General features: G+C 36.5%; 1 protein-coding gene across 1 annotated transcript; it reads right to left on the bottom strand.

Moving 5' to 3' along the window:
• Positions 1 to 3,191: 3,191 nt before the first annotated feature.
• Positions 3,192 to 9,914, bottom strand: LOC128235198 (uncharacterized). The gene is made up of 3 exons (XM_052949954.1): positions 9,169 to 9,914; positions 5,054 to 5,134; positions 3,192 to 4,111 (listed from the first exon to the last, which is right to left on the bottom strand). Exons 1-3 carry the CDS (start codon positions 9,778 to 9,780, stop codon positions 3,941 to 3,943), a joined length of 864 nt encoding a protein of 287 aa, XP_052805914.1. The 5' UTR covers positions 9,781 to 9,914; the 3' UTR covers positions 3,192 to 3,940.
• Between the last annotated feature and the right edge of the window lie 6,584 nt (positions 9,915 to 16,498).

The raw sequence follows: 16,498 nt of genomic DNA, 5'->3' as shown, positions 1-16,498 counted from the left end.
AGGTTACTAAGCACCGAACGTGACAATATACGCACCTTTTCGGTGTTTTCACAGTTTGCAAAATTCTTAATTGGCATTCAATGGCTTCCCCTATCTGTATTTATGATCAGGGTACATCCTCTTTTATTACCTTTATTTCCAATTAAATCGATAAGTGACATGGGTATATGCACTAATTGGCATGTCGTACCACATTGGCGAGTGTCATAAACCGAGTGACGTAGAAGACGGAAATCACGGGCCAGCCCGTGGATATTATGCAGACGATCTAGGACGATCGCATCTTCGATTTTTTTTTTTCAAAAATGAAAATCCACGAATTCAAGTACCCACGAAATTGTTTTTTTTCGGCAAACCACGAAATTTCATGCCCACGAACATTAATGATTTCACAGTATATAGAGGAATCACGCTCGTCCGCATGTCCGTCCGTCCGTTCACAAAGTGAAGTGCGGGCTATATAGAGGAATCACGCTCGTCCTCATGTCCGTCCGTCCGTTCACAAAGTGAAGTGGGGGCTATATAGAGGAATCACGCCCGTCCTCATGTCCGTCCGTTCCGTTTTTGCCCGGTTCATATCTTTATCATTCATGGTCGGATTTTAAAATTATTTGGCAAGTTCTCACCGTAGCATGACGATGTGTCGCATACAAGACCCGTGTCCCTACCTTCAATGTCTAGGTCACAGCAACCAGTCTTACTGGTAATTGTTCGAGTCCGGTCCATATCTTTTGCATTCATTGCCTGATTTTAAAATTGTTTGGCAGAAGTGATTGCCACAGCATTTGCACGTGTTGCGCACAAGTCTAATGCCCCTACCTTCAAGGTCAAGATCACGGAAGCCTTCTGAACAAGGTAGAGGTCCGTCGGTACATTCTGTTTTTGTCCGGTCCATATCTTTCTCATTCATGGTCTGATTATAAGATTTTATGGCAGATGAGACCACCATAGTATGAAGACGTGTCACACACCAGAAACGTGTCCCTACCTTCGAGGTCAAGGTCACAGCAACCTTCTGAACGTAGTATGTTTTGAGACTTGCTTGTGATCAACAATATTTTCACATCTTCCTTATGTCTCTGCATTATTGACAATTGCGTGGCATGTTTACCTTGAGTGAAACCCGTTTCACCTGATATTTATTCGATCCAGGAAGTACATGTATCTCCGACCCTTGGGCTTGCGGGGGTATTAATCACATTCTGTGATAGCTCCGTGTTTTGAATAATGTATCATTTATATATGAGGGGTGTACACTTTTTATGTATATGAATTTAAATCAAATATTATATCATATGTGTCAGTGATATGCAATAATTATTTTTGGTACATTGACCTTCCATAACAAGAATCATATAATCAATACCTAGTAGGGTTCATCCTCGATGAAGCACCCCCAGTAAGGTCAAATCGTACATGCTTTGATGACGCAAAGCAACTTTTAAATTTAACGGAATCCGACTTTCGAGTAAGCTTGTTTCCTAAAAGTTCCATTAAAGCTGCACTCTCACGGATATACCATTTTTACAACTTTTTTTTATTTTTTGTCTGAATGAACAAATTTTTGCAAACCAATGACAAAAAAAATCAGATCGCAGATTTTCATATTTCCGTTCGAAAAATAATGTTTTATGGCTTAAACCGTTAACAAAAATGCATAAAACATCAATTTTAGAACTTAAATATAAAAATCTGCGATGTCATGTTTTGTCAGCAGTCATAACTGGTTTCCATAGATTTTCCCAAAAATTGGCTCGTTTCAAGGCAAACAAAAAAAAAAGTTGTCAAAAAGTTCAATCTGTGAGAGTGCAGCTTTAACCTTTGATGGTATATATTGACGCCTGGTGTCCCCAGCTGACATTGGTTTCATTTTTAAGGTGTTTGCGTACTGATTATTTAAATAATTTTTTTTGACAGAATGTAAATGTTAACAAACATAATGTTACAACAGTTTGTAATTATGCACTTTATTTCAACTGAAATCCGATGTAAACGCCATCTTGATTGATGTATGATTCCCGGTAGAAAAACCCAGAGATTATCTTTGTCTGCACTCATCTACCTTTCAAAAAACACCAAGATAATATGGGGTCATTGCGGGCATCTATAAGTCACATACTTGTGACTCAGATATTAATAGTGAATAATAGTTTACGTTCATATTTTCGAATAAAAAGATGACTGGGCTAATTGAAAGTTGCACAACAAAAAAATAATCTATTCGGTCCTATTTTGAAATGGACCAATTGAAAGCTGCACATCAAAAGAAAATGAATCTACTCCTACCTATTTTGTAATTATTCCATGTTCGAATCTCGCTTAAAGAGCTATGTTGAACATTATAATACCTGTTTGTATGCTTTCCACAGAACAATCAAATAATTCTTCGTGACACCTGTCAATGATTATATTGCATATATTATATTTTAAACAAGCGGTCAATCGTTCAGGACAATGCTAAAGTTAACAAAGTTGTTAACTGGATCATCGTGAACTTCGAAATCTTTATGAGAGTTGCATTGACACACGCGTGATCTGTGGTACTTTACACAAAAATATTGAGAAATCTGATTTAGCTATGCACGCAATAAAGTATTTCGACTTTAAAAGTTAAAAGATCTGAGTAATCGGCCTTAGTTAGAATTAAATATCATCTGGCCTTAATTATTATATATCTTAAAAAGATAAGTGCACTATTTTTTTTATTGCAGTCCTGTTTGGTGATAGATAACACTTTAGTGAATATCTAAATGCGTCAACCAAACAAGACGTACCGAAACACGTCTACGAACTTCTTGAACTGCTCTCGTATAAAGATAGAAAAAGTTAATAAATACACCGAAATCTTCTCTAGACAAAAATACAAGGGTATTGTAACAGCAATACAACACTGTTCGACAATTATAATATGATTTATCATCTGTTCATTGGTAACAAACTCACCCCTATAAGTGAAAATATGGATAATATACCCATATAATAACATAATATATATACAATATAAACATGCAACTTGTATGTACATATACAGTTAAAAAGTGAACATTTAGCACCAGGATCAACCACTGTTGGTTACCCTATTGCCATTACAAAATGTATATAAGATAATAATTGCCACTCCCCACCCAAGCCAACCCCCCCCCCCTACACCCCCCCCCCCAAAAAAAAAGAAAAAAAGAAGAGGGGACAGGAAGTATATAATTTTAAATATCCTTTGACTACTTAAAGAAACTTAAGGTTGTAAGTTTGTTCTCGTTGGTTTATCTTGTATCAGGCTCTCCAGCCGTTACTAGTTTTTTTAAGTACTCCTAGTTTTTCTAAAATGCTCCTAGTATTCCTAGTTTTTCATTTGCAGCATTATGACTGAATGTTTCAATTTTGTGTTTTCATTGTGTAATGAAGATTTTCTTGCAGACAGCAATGTAGAGATGTTCAGCTGACTTGCCTATATAGATGCTACTGGCAGTAGTGGTCTCGTGTCACTTACACATAGTTTGGCCTTCACCCATGGTGATTTAAGGTTGGACTATGCTAAAGTGACGCCAAACAGAAGCAAATTTACAATCAGCTGAACACTTATATGTAAGGTAATTGGACTGTACAGCAGAAGTAAGGTAATACTTTATCTAAAAATACCTCCTAGTTTTGTCTCAGTATTCCTATTTTTTTCCTAGTTTTCTGCTTGAAACACTCCTAAATTTCTCCTAGCTTTTTCCCAGATATATGGCCGGAGAGCCTGTTATGTAGAACGTGGTTTAATTTGATAACCCATTCGCCGTAAATCTTTCAAATGCTGGTCTTTCCCATTTGGTCCATTTTAAAATGTGTGTTTAATGTTGTATTTGTTCCTGACGTCCGAGACTGCTGTGTAATGAAATATCCAAGTGAGGTAATATCAGTGTTTAGCACCTTGTCTGATTTCACTTCCCGTTTCCCGCACTCACAACATGTGCTCGGCCTCTTGGTCTTTCCGGTCCTGCTTTCTGGGCGCCCTACGGCGTCTCTTCCGGCAGAGACTGAATGAGCAGCCGTTCATTGCTCGGGCAGAGAACAACTGGGTGTATGTCAGGGATCCTGCAGCGCCCCCTAGTAGTGGACCCACCCAGTACAGCTGAAAATATACACATACTATGATCAAACATACAACTAGGACTATTATTAAAGAGATGATAAGCATTCAGGATAGCGGCCTTTCCCTGCACGGACGGGGAGCAGCTGGGTGTACTGACACCAGTAGTTCTGCAGCGCACCTGAAAGCGGGCCTACCAAGTATTTCAAACTTCACTTAGTCACAAGAAAAGAAACACTGGTCTAGTAGTTTGTATGTTTTTGGTAATTGTGTGTATATATGTACCCGAACTACTTACTGACAATCTGCCCCTGGATAAATCACACATGCGCGATTATTTACAAGTATGTATCAATCAATTGCCTGTTTTGAGAACAAACGCCTATTATTTAATACTAAAGAAATGTACGGTTACTGAACCTGCCACTGTAGTTTATCACTGGAGCCACATGGATCAGACCAATACCATATTACCATTTACGCAAGTTGATCCCACACATATGCAGTTTATTCAACCTTCTCCGAATGCAATTTATTCTTAATTGCATAAAAATGAATACCGCAACGTTTTTGGTCAGTGAAGTGTATGGATTGGTGAGACATTTAGAGCCTGAAAGGTACTGGTGGAGAAGTCATGGGTTTGTATTCAACATTAGTCTTAAATGGATCTAAGAACGATGTAGCTAACCGGATTACTTGTTATCAATAACTGACCAATAGAGTGAATGAAGTCAATGATGCATGACCATACTATTTACTTCAGTTAAATATTTACAACCACCCCAGGACTCATAATTCGTTACAAGAATGCATTCCTATAACATCAGGGCATCCACCAATATGATTTTAGGCATTAAGGTGCTTAATCGCTCACCTATACTCAATCCACGGGTTTTTTGGGGGTCGTGATATAAAAAGCATCCTCTGGTATGGAACTGATTCAAATATATTTAACACAGAAAGAAGCTGAAAGTCTTAACTTACCCACTGAAGGTGAAAGTCTGCGTTTACGATTGCTGGGCCAAAGTTTCTGGCGGGGTTCATGCATGCACCAGATATTCGGGCCTGAAAGAAACAACGTGAAAGTTGCATCCAAACAGATACAGTTTAGATATTAAAAATACATAATATCCAACAAAGAGGTGGTTAAAGATTGTTACTAGTATGAACTTAAAAAATAGATAGCTTGATGCGACTCATGATGTAAGTATATACATACTAACAATCTAGTGTTTATTTATATACATTATATGGTGTAAACTATCCACTAACTGGTTCAACCACTGTTTATATGTACGGCTTCACCTGATTAAAGTCAATAACGAATGACTGCTGATTAACTGGGAAAAAAATGGAAAACTTGAGAAATACTGCATTCTCATTGGACAAAATATAATGCTGACCAATAAGCTCAGGTTGTCTGCACTAATTGAAATCAACAATGACATCATAAAGCCGATCAGTTCATGCAAACTGCTCTAGATAGAAACAAGTAAGGTAAAAGTATTCTGATATCTATATAATTTGAAAATAATCGTCTACATTAAAATGATTTGTGTAATCATTATAGAGTATTAGGTTAATGTGTTTCATGTGCTCTTAATTTCAGACGAACTTGGAATTATGGTTCAGTCATCGAAGCATTCATATGAACACTAGTTGATATTTGCTTTGTAAATCACACCATTAAGCTGGTTCTGTCAGGTTGTATTCCATACCAGATTAATAAAACATGAAACACGTGTTAAAATAACAATGGGGTTTAGATACGTTAAATCAAGTATGCTAGTATTTCTATTTTATACATATATGAACTACTAGTGACCGACCTCGGATTATCTAACTACATGCCTGAATTAAGACCAAACATCTCGGTGAAATACATGAATTATTTTATTTTTCGGTTAAGGTAAATGGTATTCATAACCCTAGGCCGGAAACTCGTATCCTATATCAGCTAATATGGCCTTGATGACGAACGTTTCTCGTTTGTATTTTAGAAATATGAGAATGTCTTGTGAATATTAATGTCCATGAATATAGTACAAGGATCTATACCATACATAACAGCATGTTGTCGCCTGAAACCCGAACCCTTCGCCTTTGACTTAAAAGTCTTGAGGGTTATCTTAAGTATTTTTTAAATAATTTAATACTATAAATGTACAGATATTGCACAATTTTGATTGAAAACATAGAAGCGTGTACGTGACCGTGATATTCTAAAAGCTGTCATATTATCAACAATAGCATCCTTCGATTGTTCATAATAGTTTTCGAATCATTTATTCTTGGTTTTAAAGACCACAGCGATTCCACACCTCACATTATTAATTGCCTAAAAAACTGCGACATTTGAGCCTTACATTTTCGCATCTGTTTTTCAAATTTGTAGTATTTTGTGCAGGAAAGCTAAATTATTATTTTTTCATTTAAAATTCGAATGTCATTTCACATTTACTTTGGTGCATCTTTTTTAATAAGTCTGCCTGGAGAAGAAACGCGATATTTAATATTGCATCGGCGCTTCTTTTTCATTGACTACCTATGTATTATTATATAAAGTACTGTATAAAAAGAGACAAAAATAATGGGACATTTCAGCAAACAATTTTTCTTGAACATTTTCGAAAGGTGAGGGCGGGACTTTTTAAATAAAAAAAGATACTCTTGACTTTTCAGATTTATGAGTTATTTTTTTTAATTTTATTTTTGGCAACCTCTAAGCATTAAAAGCCGTGCTGTTGCGATATTGTGTCGTTCACCCGTGGATAAGATGGTACCATCTTTAATGAAACGGGTCCTATAACCACAGACCCGAGACGGGCGCGGGTCCCTGACACCTACAACCTCAGACCGGAGCCGGGCCTGGGCCCCTTATACCTACAACCTCAGACCATCGACGGTCCCGGTCCCTAATACCTACAATCTTAGACCAGAGACGGGCCCGTGTCCCTAATGCCTACAACCTCAGACCAGAGACGGGCCCGTGCCCCTTATACCTACAACCTTAGACCATAGACGGGCCCGTGTCCCTGATTTCTACAACCTCAGACCATAGACGGGCCCGGGTCCCTGATACCTACAACCTCGGACCAGAGACGGGCCCGGTTCCCTAATACCTACAACCTCGGACCAGAGACGGGCCCGGGTCCCTAATACCTACAACCTCGGACCAGAGACGGACCCGGGTCCCTAATACCTACAACCTCGGACCAGAGACGGGCCCGTGCCCCTGATTCCTAGAACCTTAGACCAGAGACGGGCCCGGTTCCTTAATGCCTACAACCCCAGACCAGAGAGGTGCCCTGGTCCCTGATACCAACAACCACAGACCAGAGACGGGCCCGGGTCCCTGATACATACAACTTCAGACCAGATACGACCTCGGGTCCCTGATGCCTACAACCCGGGCAACACTGATCATGCAAATCTGTATATGTATTTTCACTCGCATGTATTATATTTATTTACATGATTGTATGGATACATGTTTCAAAAAACAAATGTAAAATTATTTCAATTATATTTAATCATTTAAAAAAATGAACTGAGGCACGGGCCCATGAGTGGACATTTTCCCTCCAGCAGACCTTTATTTGCTGAATATATTACAAATAGAAAGCGTTTATTTTTACTAATAAATACACATGTTTTAGCCTGGGACTTTTGCAACAATATGCACAGGCACATGCAGTTTCGCGACTTCTGATTGATTCTAAATCCTACGTATATTGTAAATGAAAAGCAAATAGGTTCTGAATATTTCGAGTTATTTTCGAGTTAAGTATGTTTAGCGTTTTAGCCATGTTTTTAAACCGGACAGGCTACCGCAAAAGAGGGACAGGGTGATATGGGAGTAAAGGACACATTATATCGGAATGCGAAGTTTTTGGACATTATGAACTTGACATAAAATGGAAGCCATTGAGTTTTAATGGGATATTCGCTTAATAGGTTTTAACAGCCAATTATGTTAAAGCTGGTCTGTGTTTATAATCCTAGTATAAGTTTTAATACAAAAGATTGATAGTCTTAAGCCCCTGGTTCTATTAAGGCTAAGGATCTCCATACGGGAAAAAGGGTGCTTCCAAAAAGGGATAGGATGCAGCGCCCTTCCATAACCCTTTAACTTAAACCCTGAGTGATTGATGCATGAGTGATTGAGCAAGTATTTTCAAGTATTTTCGAGAAACTTCCTTAATTAAGGTATTAATCTTAATCTTGATTTAGCGAAATGTATCGTGATTATCATGAGCATATTTGCTAAAGAAGACACAGAACTCAAGATAATTAATGAAACACAAATTTAACCAAAACAAAAAAGGGTTGTTAGCCTGGTATGGTAGTCTAGAATAAGTTCAGCTTTATTACCTATTAAAGGTGGCCAATGTAGGCTGATGCAAAAAAGTACATTTTTCCCTTAAATTTTAATGCATAATCATGTTTTACTCATTTGACTTTGATGATCAAAACAAACAAAAATAGTCAGGTTTGGTTTACAGATACACAAAAACATATAAGCGATATTTTGGCGTTTTTTTTTACGGAAGAGTTTGAAGCCTGGCACGTAGCTATTAATTAAAAACAAATATTTATAAAGGATTATGTTTGTTTCATTTGTAAACAAATAGTTTTTTTTATATAATTAACGTCGAATCTGTTAAACATGTTAATGCATCAAAAATGCATCAACTTCGCGGTATACTGTGTTCTTTTAAAGCTGCACTCGCACTTATTGACCGGTTTGACAACTTTTTTCTTTTGTTTCTTCGAACTCGCTGACTTTTTGGCATCAATGCTTTCAATTCAGCCATATGGGATAACTCACCATAACACAGATATTAATTGTTTGATTTTTTTTTCATTTTTTCTTAAGGCATTAATACTCTGTTAGCGATAAAACACCAATTTTCGAACTTAACTATTAAAAACTGTATTTTGATCTTTTATCAGCAGTCTTATATCACCGGTTTTCAGACATAAACGCAAAATTTGGCTTCTTCCAAGACAATAAAAAATAAAAAGTTGTCAAGTGAAAGTGTAGCTTTAAGGTTGTACGAGAATTTGGAGCTAGATGCAGTTGAACTAAATCTTACCCCACAAAGTATATTCGAAGCAACAATCATGCCGACATAAATTGGCACAGGCGTCGTATTGTCCGTTCGCTCTTCATCTATAAACGCAAACGTCCCAAACAAAAGCATGAACGAAATAAAGAACTCCATCACGAGCGCCTGACCGGAAGTGATTCCTTCCCCAGGAAGAATAAGCCCAAGATTCCCGTGCATCTCTGCGGGCACAAGCTCCCGGATGACAAGTACGGCTGTGATACTCGCGCAGCATTGGGAGACAACGTAACACAGGAAGCGGATCAGTGTGAGCTGCCCGGCCGCCAGAAAACCGATCGATAGAACGGGGTTGATGTGTCCGCCGCTCACGTTGACAAGAGAGTTGATTAAACATCCCACAATGAACGCGGTTCCGATGGCACCGGCGAGGAGCGTCGTCGGATCGTGGGTGTCGGGGTTGTAGAGTCCATATAAGATCGTATAAAAACACAACAAAAACGTTCCGACGTACTCTGCAAAAAAAGCTCTCCAGAAATTTAAACTTTTTACATCCTTTAATTCTCGACTTGCAAACGTTTCCACGTCCGACGTGTCATTGCGCTCATATTCCGGCAATGGATTTTTTTCGTTGTCTGTCATTATGTCATACAACTAACAGCTATTTAAAATGTTTCCAAATAGTTACGACGTAAATGTTAAATTATATGAATTAATTATAAGAGGCGGTGTACTTCCAACTGTCACGGTGTATTCAACGCCAACTTGGAGTGATGTTAGTTTAAAACTCCGCGTCAATGCATGGTTGAATTTATTCTTCTTATTGCAAAGATTGATCCGCCGCTTTTAAAGTTCATAAGTGTATTACATATAATGCCGAAATTAAATCTACCTTGTACGATATAACCAGACTCAAGCTTTCTTGATCAGCAAGCCAATAAATGCCAATTGCGTTTCAAGTCAATTAACTTGGGCAACAAGCAGCAAAGCCTGTTGCAGAAATATAAACATTTTACTAGTCATTTAAAGCTGCACTCTCACTCATTGAACGTTTTGACAACTTTTTAATATTTTTTTGTCTTGGAACGAGCCGATTTATGCGAAAATGCATGTAAACCAGTCATATAAAACTGATGACAAAAATAGATCGCAGTTTTTTTTATTTAAGTTTAAAAAATTATGTTTTATGCATTATTCTTGAACCATTAATAACGTTTTTACCCATAAAACATTAATTTTTGAACGGAAACATGAAAAACTGCGATCTGATCTTTTGTCAGCAGTCTTAAATCACTGTTTTGCAGATCTTTACGCAAAAAGTTGCTCATTCCAAGACAAAAAAAAATAAAAAAAAAGTTTTGAAAACGGTAAATCTGTGAAAGTGCAGCTTTAAAGATATATTTATAAAATAAGGTAAAAGCCCGATTGTAACTTTTTATATAACTGATAAATGAATTTCATCCTGAACAGTTGGGAACGTCAAACATAAGATATGCTATCTGTCCAGTTTTTTACTATTACTATCTTTCAGCCGTTAGGCTGTCTTAAATCACCCTGACTTCCTCTCAAATTCACAGAAATGAATTGAATAAAATTAAGATTGACATTGTTCATTAATTATTAAATATGAATTATAAAAAAAACCATTGTTCAATTTAAATGAGTCAAATAAACATGGCCGCTAAACGCCAGCTCCACAACTTATCGGTGGTAAAAAGATAATGAGCTGTCGACACTTCCGTGGTGCAGGTTGTGTTTACTTCTCACTTGCGCATGATTTATGATTTATTTGACAATTTTAAACGGACATATTTCAAATATCAGAGAATGTGGTACCGTATAAGAATACTTTAACTGCAGGTTGGCTACGATTTCGTTTCAATTATACCGTGTTTGAAATTACCTGCCCTTTAATGACGTCACGAGGGGATAGCCGATTACAGAGCGTTTTTAATGCGAGATGATCAATTGATATGTTTTCTAGCAACATGTGTTCCAAGTTTGATATGGATATCTTGACCTGTTTTTGAGTGTGTAATAAGTATCTCATTAGCTTGATTTTCTTTAATAAGAGACAAGCTAAAAGGACAGAATAAATAAGCTTGGCTTTCTTCAATCATGACGAGACAAGCTAAAAAAAGGTTCGGGGGGGGGGGGTAAATTTGCTATTTTTAACGCAAGAGTTACGCGCGTTATTAGTCATGTTATATGGAACCGGTATACTTAGTTAAAATTGAAAAACCTCAGCACTATGGGTTTTTTTTAATGGAAATTAGGTTGATATTTAGCAAGAACTAAAAGGAAAGGTACATGAAAATGAGTTTATTGCACAGCATGGAGTAGTAAAACATCATTACGATGCATAATATTGATTAACAGTACATATGCATGTTCGTGTATGTTATCACAAGTTAAAAGAAAGACAATTTGATAATTGTGATACAAATACATAAATATATATTTTAAATGCAGGATCGTATATTTTTAACTTGAAAACAAGAATATGAAAGGAGCAAATACGAGCACTGACAGTTAAATAATAATTAAACATACCGAGTTCAGAAAAATTAGAACAAAACGATTTTCAATAAAACTAATATAGAACATAAACATTCACTAAAATAATAACCACACATAGAAATTCCAGTTCCAGTACAATAATAACAGTACATTAGATTTCAGTGAACGTTTTACAGCACATACAGATCAAACATTCCTAAGCAAGAACACCAGAAGTGCTCATCTTTTAAATCAGCTATTCATCATTATATTTAAATAACTTCTTAGCTGGAATAGCTGAACGGAACAAGTTCCATTTCTTATATACTTCTGGGAGTAGGATTTGTTATTGGTCCTTGTAAACATGCATCTGTCATGGTTCTCAATTTAATGCAAGATCTTGATAACATCACCGGTACTTTATTTAATATATTCATTGTGGCAATGAATTTTGCTACATTCCCTGCAGAGCAGTACGTGGTTGTGCGTTGCACTGACGGTAGTACAGGCTAGCGGTTACAAGCACATGGATTAAGGTAGTGCATGAAGCAAAGTATGGTAGATATATAACAAAAATGAATGATCATATCTATCCCCAAAATAAAACCTGATGTACTCAAAAGTATTTAGTTTATTTCGATGAAATAGTCAAGAAACTATCCGAAATCCAAAACCCATAACGATTACGGGATCTCTGATAAAGTACAGTTTTCATCTTATTTGTAGACGTGGTTTACTATGAAAACAAAAGCAAAACTAAAACAAAACACTTACTAAATCCGACAAGAAACAGCGCGCATATGATTGATTTTTTGTTATGTTCAGCGATAATCAAAGCAGAAATCGCCGTATTGGAAACTTTTTATCCTCTACCTTCGTCATTTCCGGTAAGGGGCGCAACTCTTCTGCGCTAATATAGCGATTAATTAAAAGGGTGTATAATTTGAATTGCTAACAGATCTCAAAATATGCACAAGCCCGATTCGGGAAAAAAGCTCATGGCAATACAGTTCGCACAATATTGAAACGGAATCGTAGTCAACATGCAGTAAAAGTGTTCTTACACGGTACTACATTCTCCGTTTTTCGAAATATGTCCTTTCAATAATAACATAAATTATAAATCCTACTCTCATGTGAAGAAGTACACAGCTGCACCACGGAAGTGTCGACAGCTCATTTTCTTTCAAGTGGTGGAGCTGGCGTTTAGTGGTCGTGATAAACGAGTATCGGAAACGAGCGCTTCAGAAATCCGATTGTTTAAAATAATTTTATTTCCCCGCAAACGGTTTTTTCCAGAAAAGGAAGACAGATCATCTTATTGTGATAAACAACGAGTAAAACACCAAAAATACACATTGTTTTCGGACTTGATTGCTCGCTCGCCCAAAACCTCAAGATGACATGAACTTTTTAATGATTAATTCATTAAAGTATTGTATCAGGTCATCTTACTGCCTTAAATACTTCCTCATCGGTACACATTGTCAACGCAAAATCTGACGCAGGGACTGTGTACCGTATGAAAAGCAGTAGGCGAACGTTTAAACATCCACGAGAGTTGAAATTCTTTATGATCACTCACTCACTCACTCACTCACTCACTCACTCACTCACTCACTCACTCACTCACTCACTCACTCACTCACTCACTCACTCACTCACTCACTCAATCAATCAATCAATCAATCACCCAATCAATCAATCACTCACTCACTCACTCACTCACTCAATCAATCAATCAATCACTCAATCAATCACTCAATCAATCACTCACTCACTCACTCACTCTTATGTCTGATGAAATCCAGAAGTCCACGATGCTGTATTGAATAGAAGTGTTTGAGAAATACCAACGAAATCACTAACTCGGCCACTGACTGAGATGAGGAAGATAGGTGGTCGGAGCATTGCGCTTTACTTACTAGAGAAATAATGAACATTTTCAAAAGAAATTCCACATGAAGAAATAATGCTCCTGTTTCTAAAGTAACTGTGATTATTTTCGAATGAAAAAAATATCAATGTTGTTTAGTGCAAAATCGCAGATTTAATGAGTCAATACAAATTGTCTTATTACCTCGCTATTTTCAATTCAATATAATTTAGCTTTCAAGTGAAATTATGTATGAAAGTAACTGTACATGTATGATTATTTTGTTTAAAAAATCTTCACACCCAAAACTTCTTAGTTAAAAAATGGAAATCATTATCATATAAAGAAACATGGAATTTTTGGCATTAAGAAAGTCACGTGATTTGCAAATTTCGTAATGAAGTTGTGCGCGCTAAACCTAGATTTTACTTTCGGTTTATTGCATTTTGTAATTGCTATGAATGTATTTTTTATCATTCTGGGGGTTAAAAATGTCGAAAAGGTTATGAGAAGTCATTTGGATATACATACAATTAATAAGTGTTCATCGCTTAAAAATGGGGCCATAAAGCGACTCATTCTCGTACACCAGAGTGATGATGCTATGCGCACCACAGATAAAATTTATCACTATCAAACCTCCGATTATGAATGAGAATGAAAGGGACTAGACACCAGATTGTCCCAAAAAATGGAAATACAGTATTTCCTGTAAGAGCCAGCCTAGAATTGTCAATGGAAACTAGTATGATGAAGATAATGCATCATTTTACATGCTATAAAAGAATAAACGCATTAATCATCTCGCTGTCTCAGCTAAGTTTTTCCATTTAAACATAGCGTATAATGATTTTCCAGTTAAGAAAAAACGCGGAATGTTTTTTTTCCGAACAACTTGCAAGTAATGTGATCGTTTCACACGCTAAATTGTCAATAAGCTTTTGAGCGACTCGCTGTAAATCTTAGCAGAGTTAACCTCTTTCAAAAGTTGCCATTGATCAATATCATCAACGATGTTGTTCTGTCGGACTCTGTCTCTACATTGTTTCGCAGCAGTATTCCGCTTTATTACAATGGCTGTTCTTCCGGGAAGCCATTACGTGTGTAAACAAACCATGTGAATGTTACGTGATGGGTACATACAAATATACAGACGCAATTTGTTGTATGTAGGTTTTTGACAATTTTCTTTTTTCTTGCAATTGTATCATCTGGTGTCTAGTCCCTTTAAATAAATAGAGTATAACAAATTATTTACAAATGTACATATTCAGACGAATTATCCTTTGCAATACTATATGAAAATGAGAATCATTGAAATGTTTACAAGCAAAACTTACAACGCAAGTGTGGATATGTTTTTAACTTGCACAAAACACATAGCAATGCAGAGGAAAATGATCCAGCTTACCAAGAAGTCTGAACGCCAATATATATTTGCACAATCTGAGGAATATATTAATGGAAAATAATAAAGGATATATGTTTTCAATCTATCATCCAAAGCTACTGTGACTAGTTCTTCCATTGAGTAACTTTCACTGTAAGAGCATCGCAGAAGGGAGAAATCCGAATTGTATTTAATATGTATTGTATCTGATTTACCTCCCATGACGTGGTATACTACTTATAGACTGATTACGCAATAAAGTTCCAATGAAGTCAAAGCCAGAACTGTTAGGAAGTTTATAGGCGTTTTCCCCTTCATGTCTGTGTTTTATACGTGTGTATATAAGCAAAATATTACACACTCAAGATGAAGATTTCATTTGAATAAACTTATATTGTAAATCAAACACCAATCCATGTATGTTTCACAAACTGATTTCCATTGCTATATATATCTTTCCAGAACTCCACATTGACTCCGTTGATTTCTGATGTCTTTTACAAAAGTCGTGAGCTAAAGCTCAAACATAAAAACATAATTTCGGGTCGTGTTAAAAGGCTGACCAATTAGCTGACTATATAGAAATAGAAGAACACTGTTGACTAATTGCTGACCATATAGATATGGAAAATAAGGAACTTCTTACTTTGAAATGAAAGAAGTATGAAGAGTTATTTTATGTTCTATGGTGTTATTAAAAGTCGATTTATATTAATATATATGTGGATCAATCGAACTATTTGCACACTAGTCATCCCGCTAGTTTACCATGGCCGAGTATCTTTTTTAAAGATATAACTGGTTGTATGTGATGCTGACATAATAGTATGCTGTTCATTGTATATTGGTCGCGTCTATAGGGATACATGTTTGCATTTTTCAATGGAGAAATGTCTTTATATAAAGTGTATTTATATAACAGAACTGATTTCTCGGACAAAATAACAATTCTCATTCAACTTTATATAAAATGTGTGATCAGAAGAAGTTTTACTTAGAAATGATATAAAACATATTATTTGTATGTACGTGAAGTTAGCGGCCTAGCGGCCTAGCGGCGTGAAGTTAGCGGCCTAGCGGCCTAGCGGCGTGAAGTTAGCGGCCTAGCGGCGTGAAGTTAGCGGCCTGGCGGCCTAGCGGCCTAGCGGCGTGAAGATGGCGGCCTAGCGGCCTAGCGGCCTGGCGGCCTAATTATTTTTTTTCTATTTCCAAGCAATTGTTAATGCGTTTTTTTAAAACAATGATAAATCAAGGTTTTTTATTCATATAGTTACATAGCGGTCTTAAATTGTTATATATTCAGAATATTTTTCTTTACCTTTTATTCTAAAACAATTTTAAATTAACTGTTTTATGCACAAATTATCACTCTGAAGCGTTTTTCAACTTTTTTTCAAAAAAGTCGATCGAGCACTTCAGCGGCCTAGCGGCGTGAAGTTAGCGGCCTGGCGGCATAGCGGCCTAGCGGCCTAAAATGGTATCCTATTTCAAAGCATGTATACATGCATTTTCTTCTGAAACAATGACATATTAACTGTTTTTATGCACAAATTAACACTTTGAAGCTATTAGCGATTATCAACATTTTTTTAAAA

Source organism: Mya arenaria, chromosome 5 (assembly GCF_026914265.1).
Source record: "Mya arenaria isolate MELC-2E11 chromosome 5, ASM2691426v1".
NCBI lineage: Eukaryota > Metazoa > Mollusca > Bivalvia > Myida > Myidae > Mya > Mya arenaria.
Note: the sequence above shows the minus strand (reverse complement) of the source record. Positions and strands in the feature narration are given on the sequence as shown.

Bases quoted from the DNA above. Each gene is read 5' to 3' on its own strand.
- LOC128235198 (XM_052949954.1), bottom strand. From the start codon at position 9,780: ATGACAGACAACGAAAAAAATCCATTGCCGGAATATGAGCGCAATGAC. The intron at 5,135-9,168 runs GTAAGATTTAGT...TGTTTCTTTCAG, and splicing joins CTTCGAATATACTTTGTGGG to GCCCGAATATCTGGTGCATG. The intron at 4,112-5,053 runs GTAAGTTAAGAC...GTATATTTTCAG, and splicing joins CAGACTTTCACCTTCAGTGG to CTGTACTGGGTGGGTCCACT.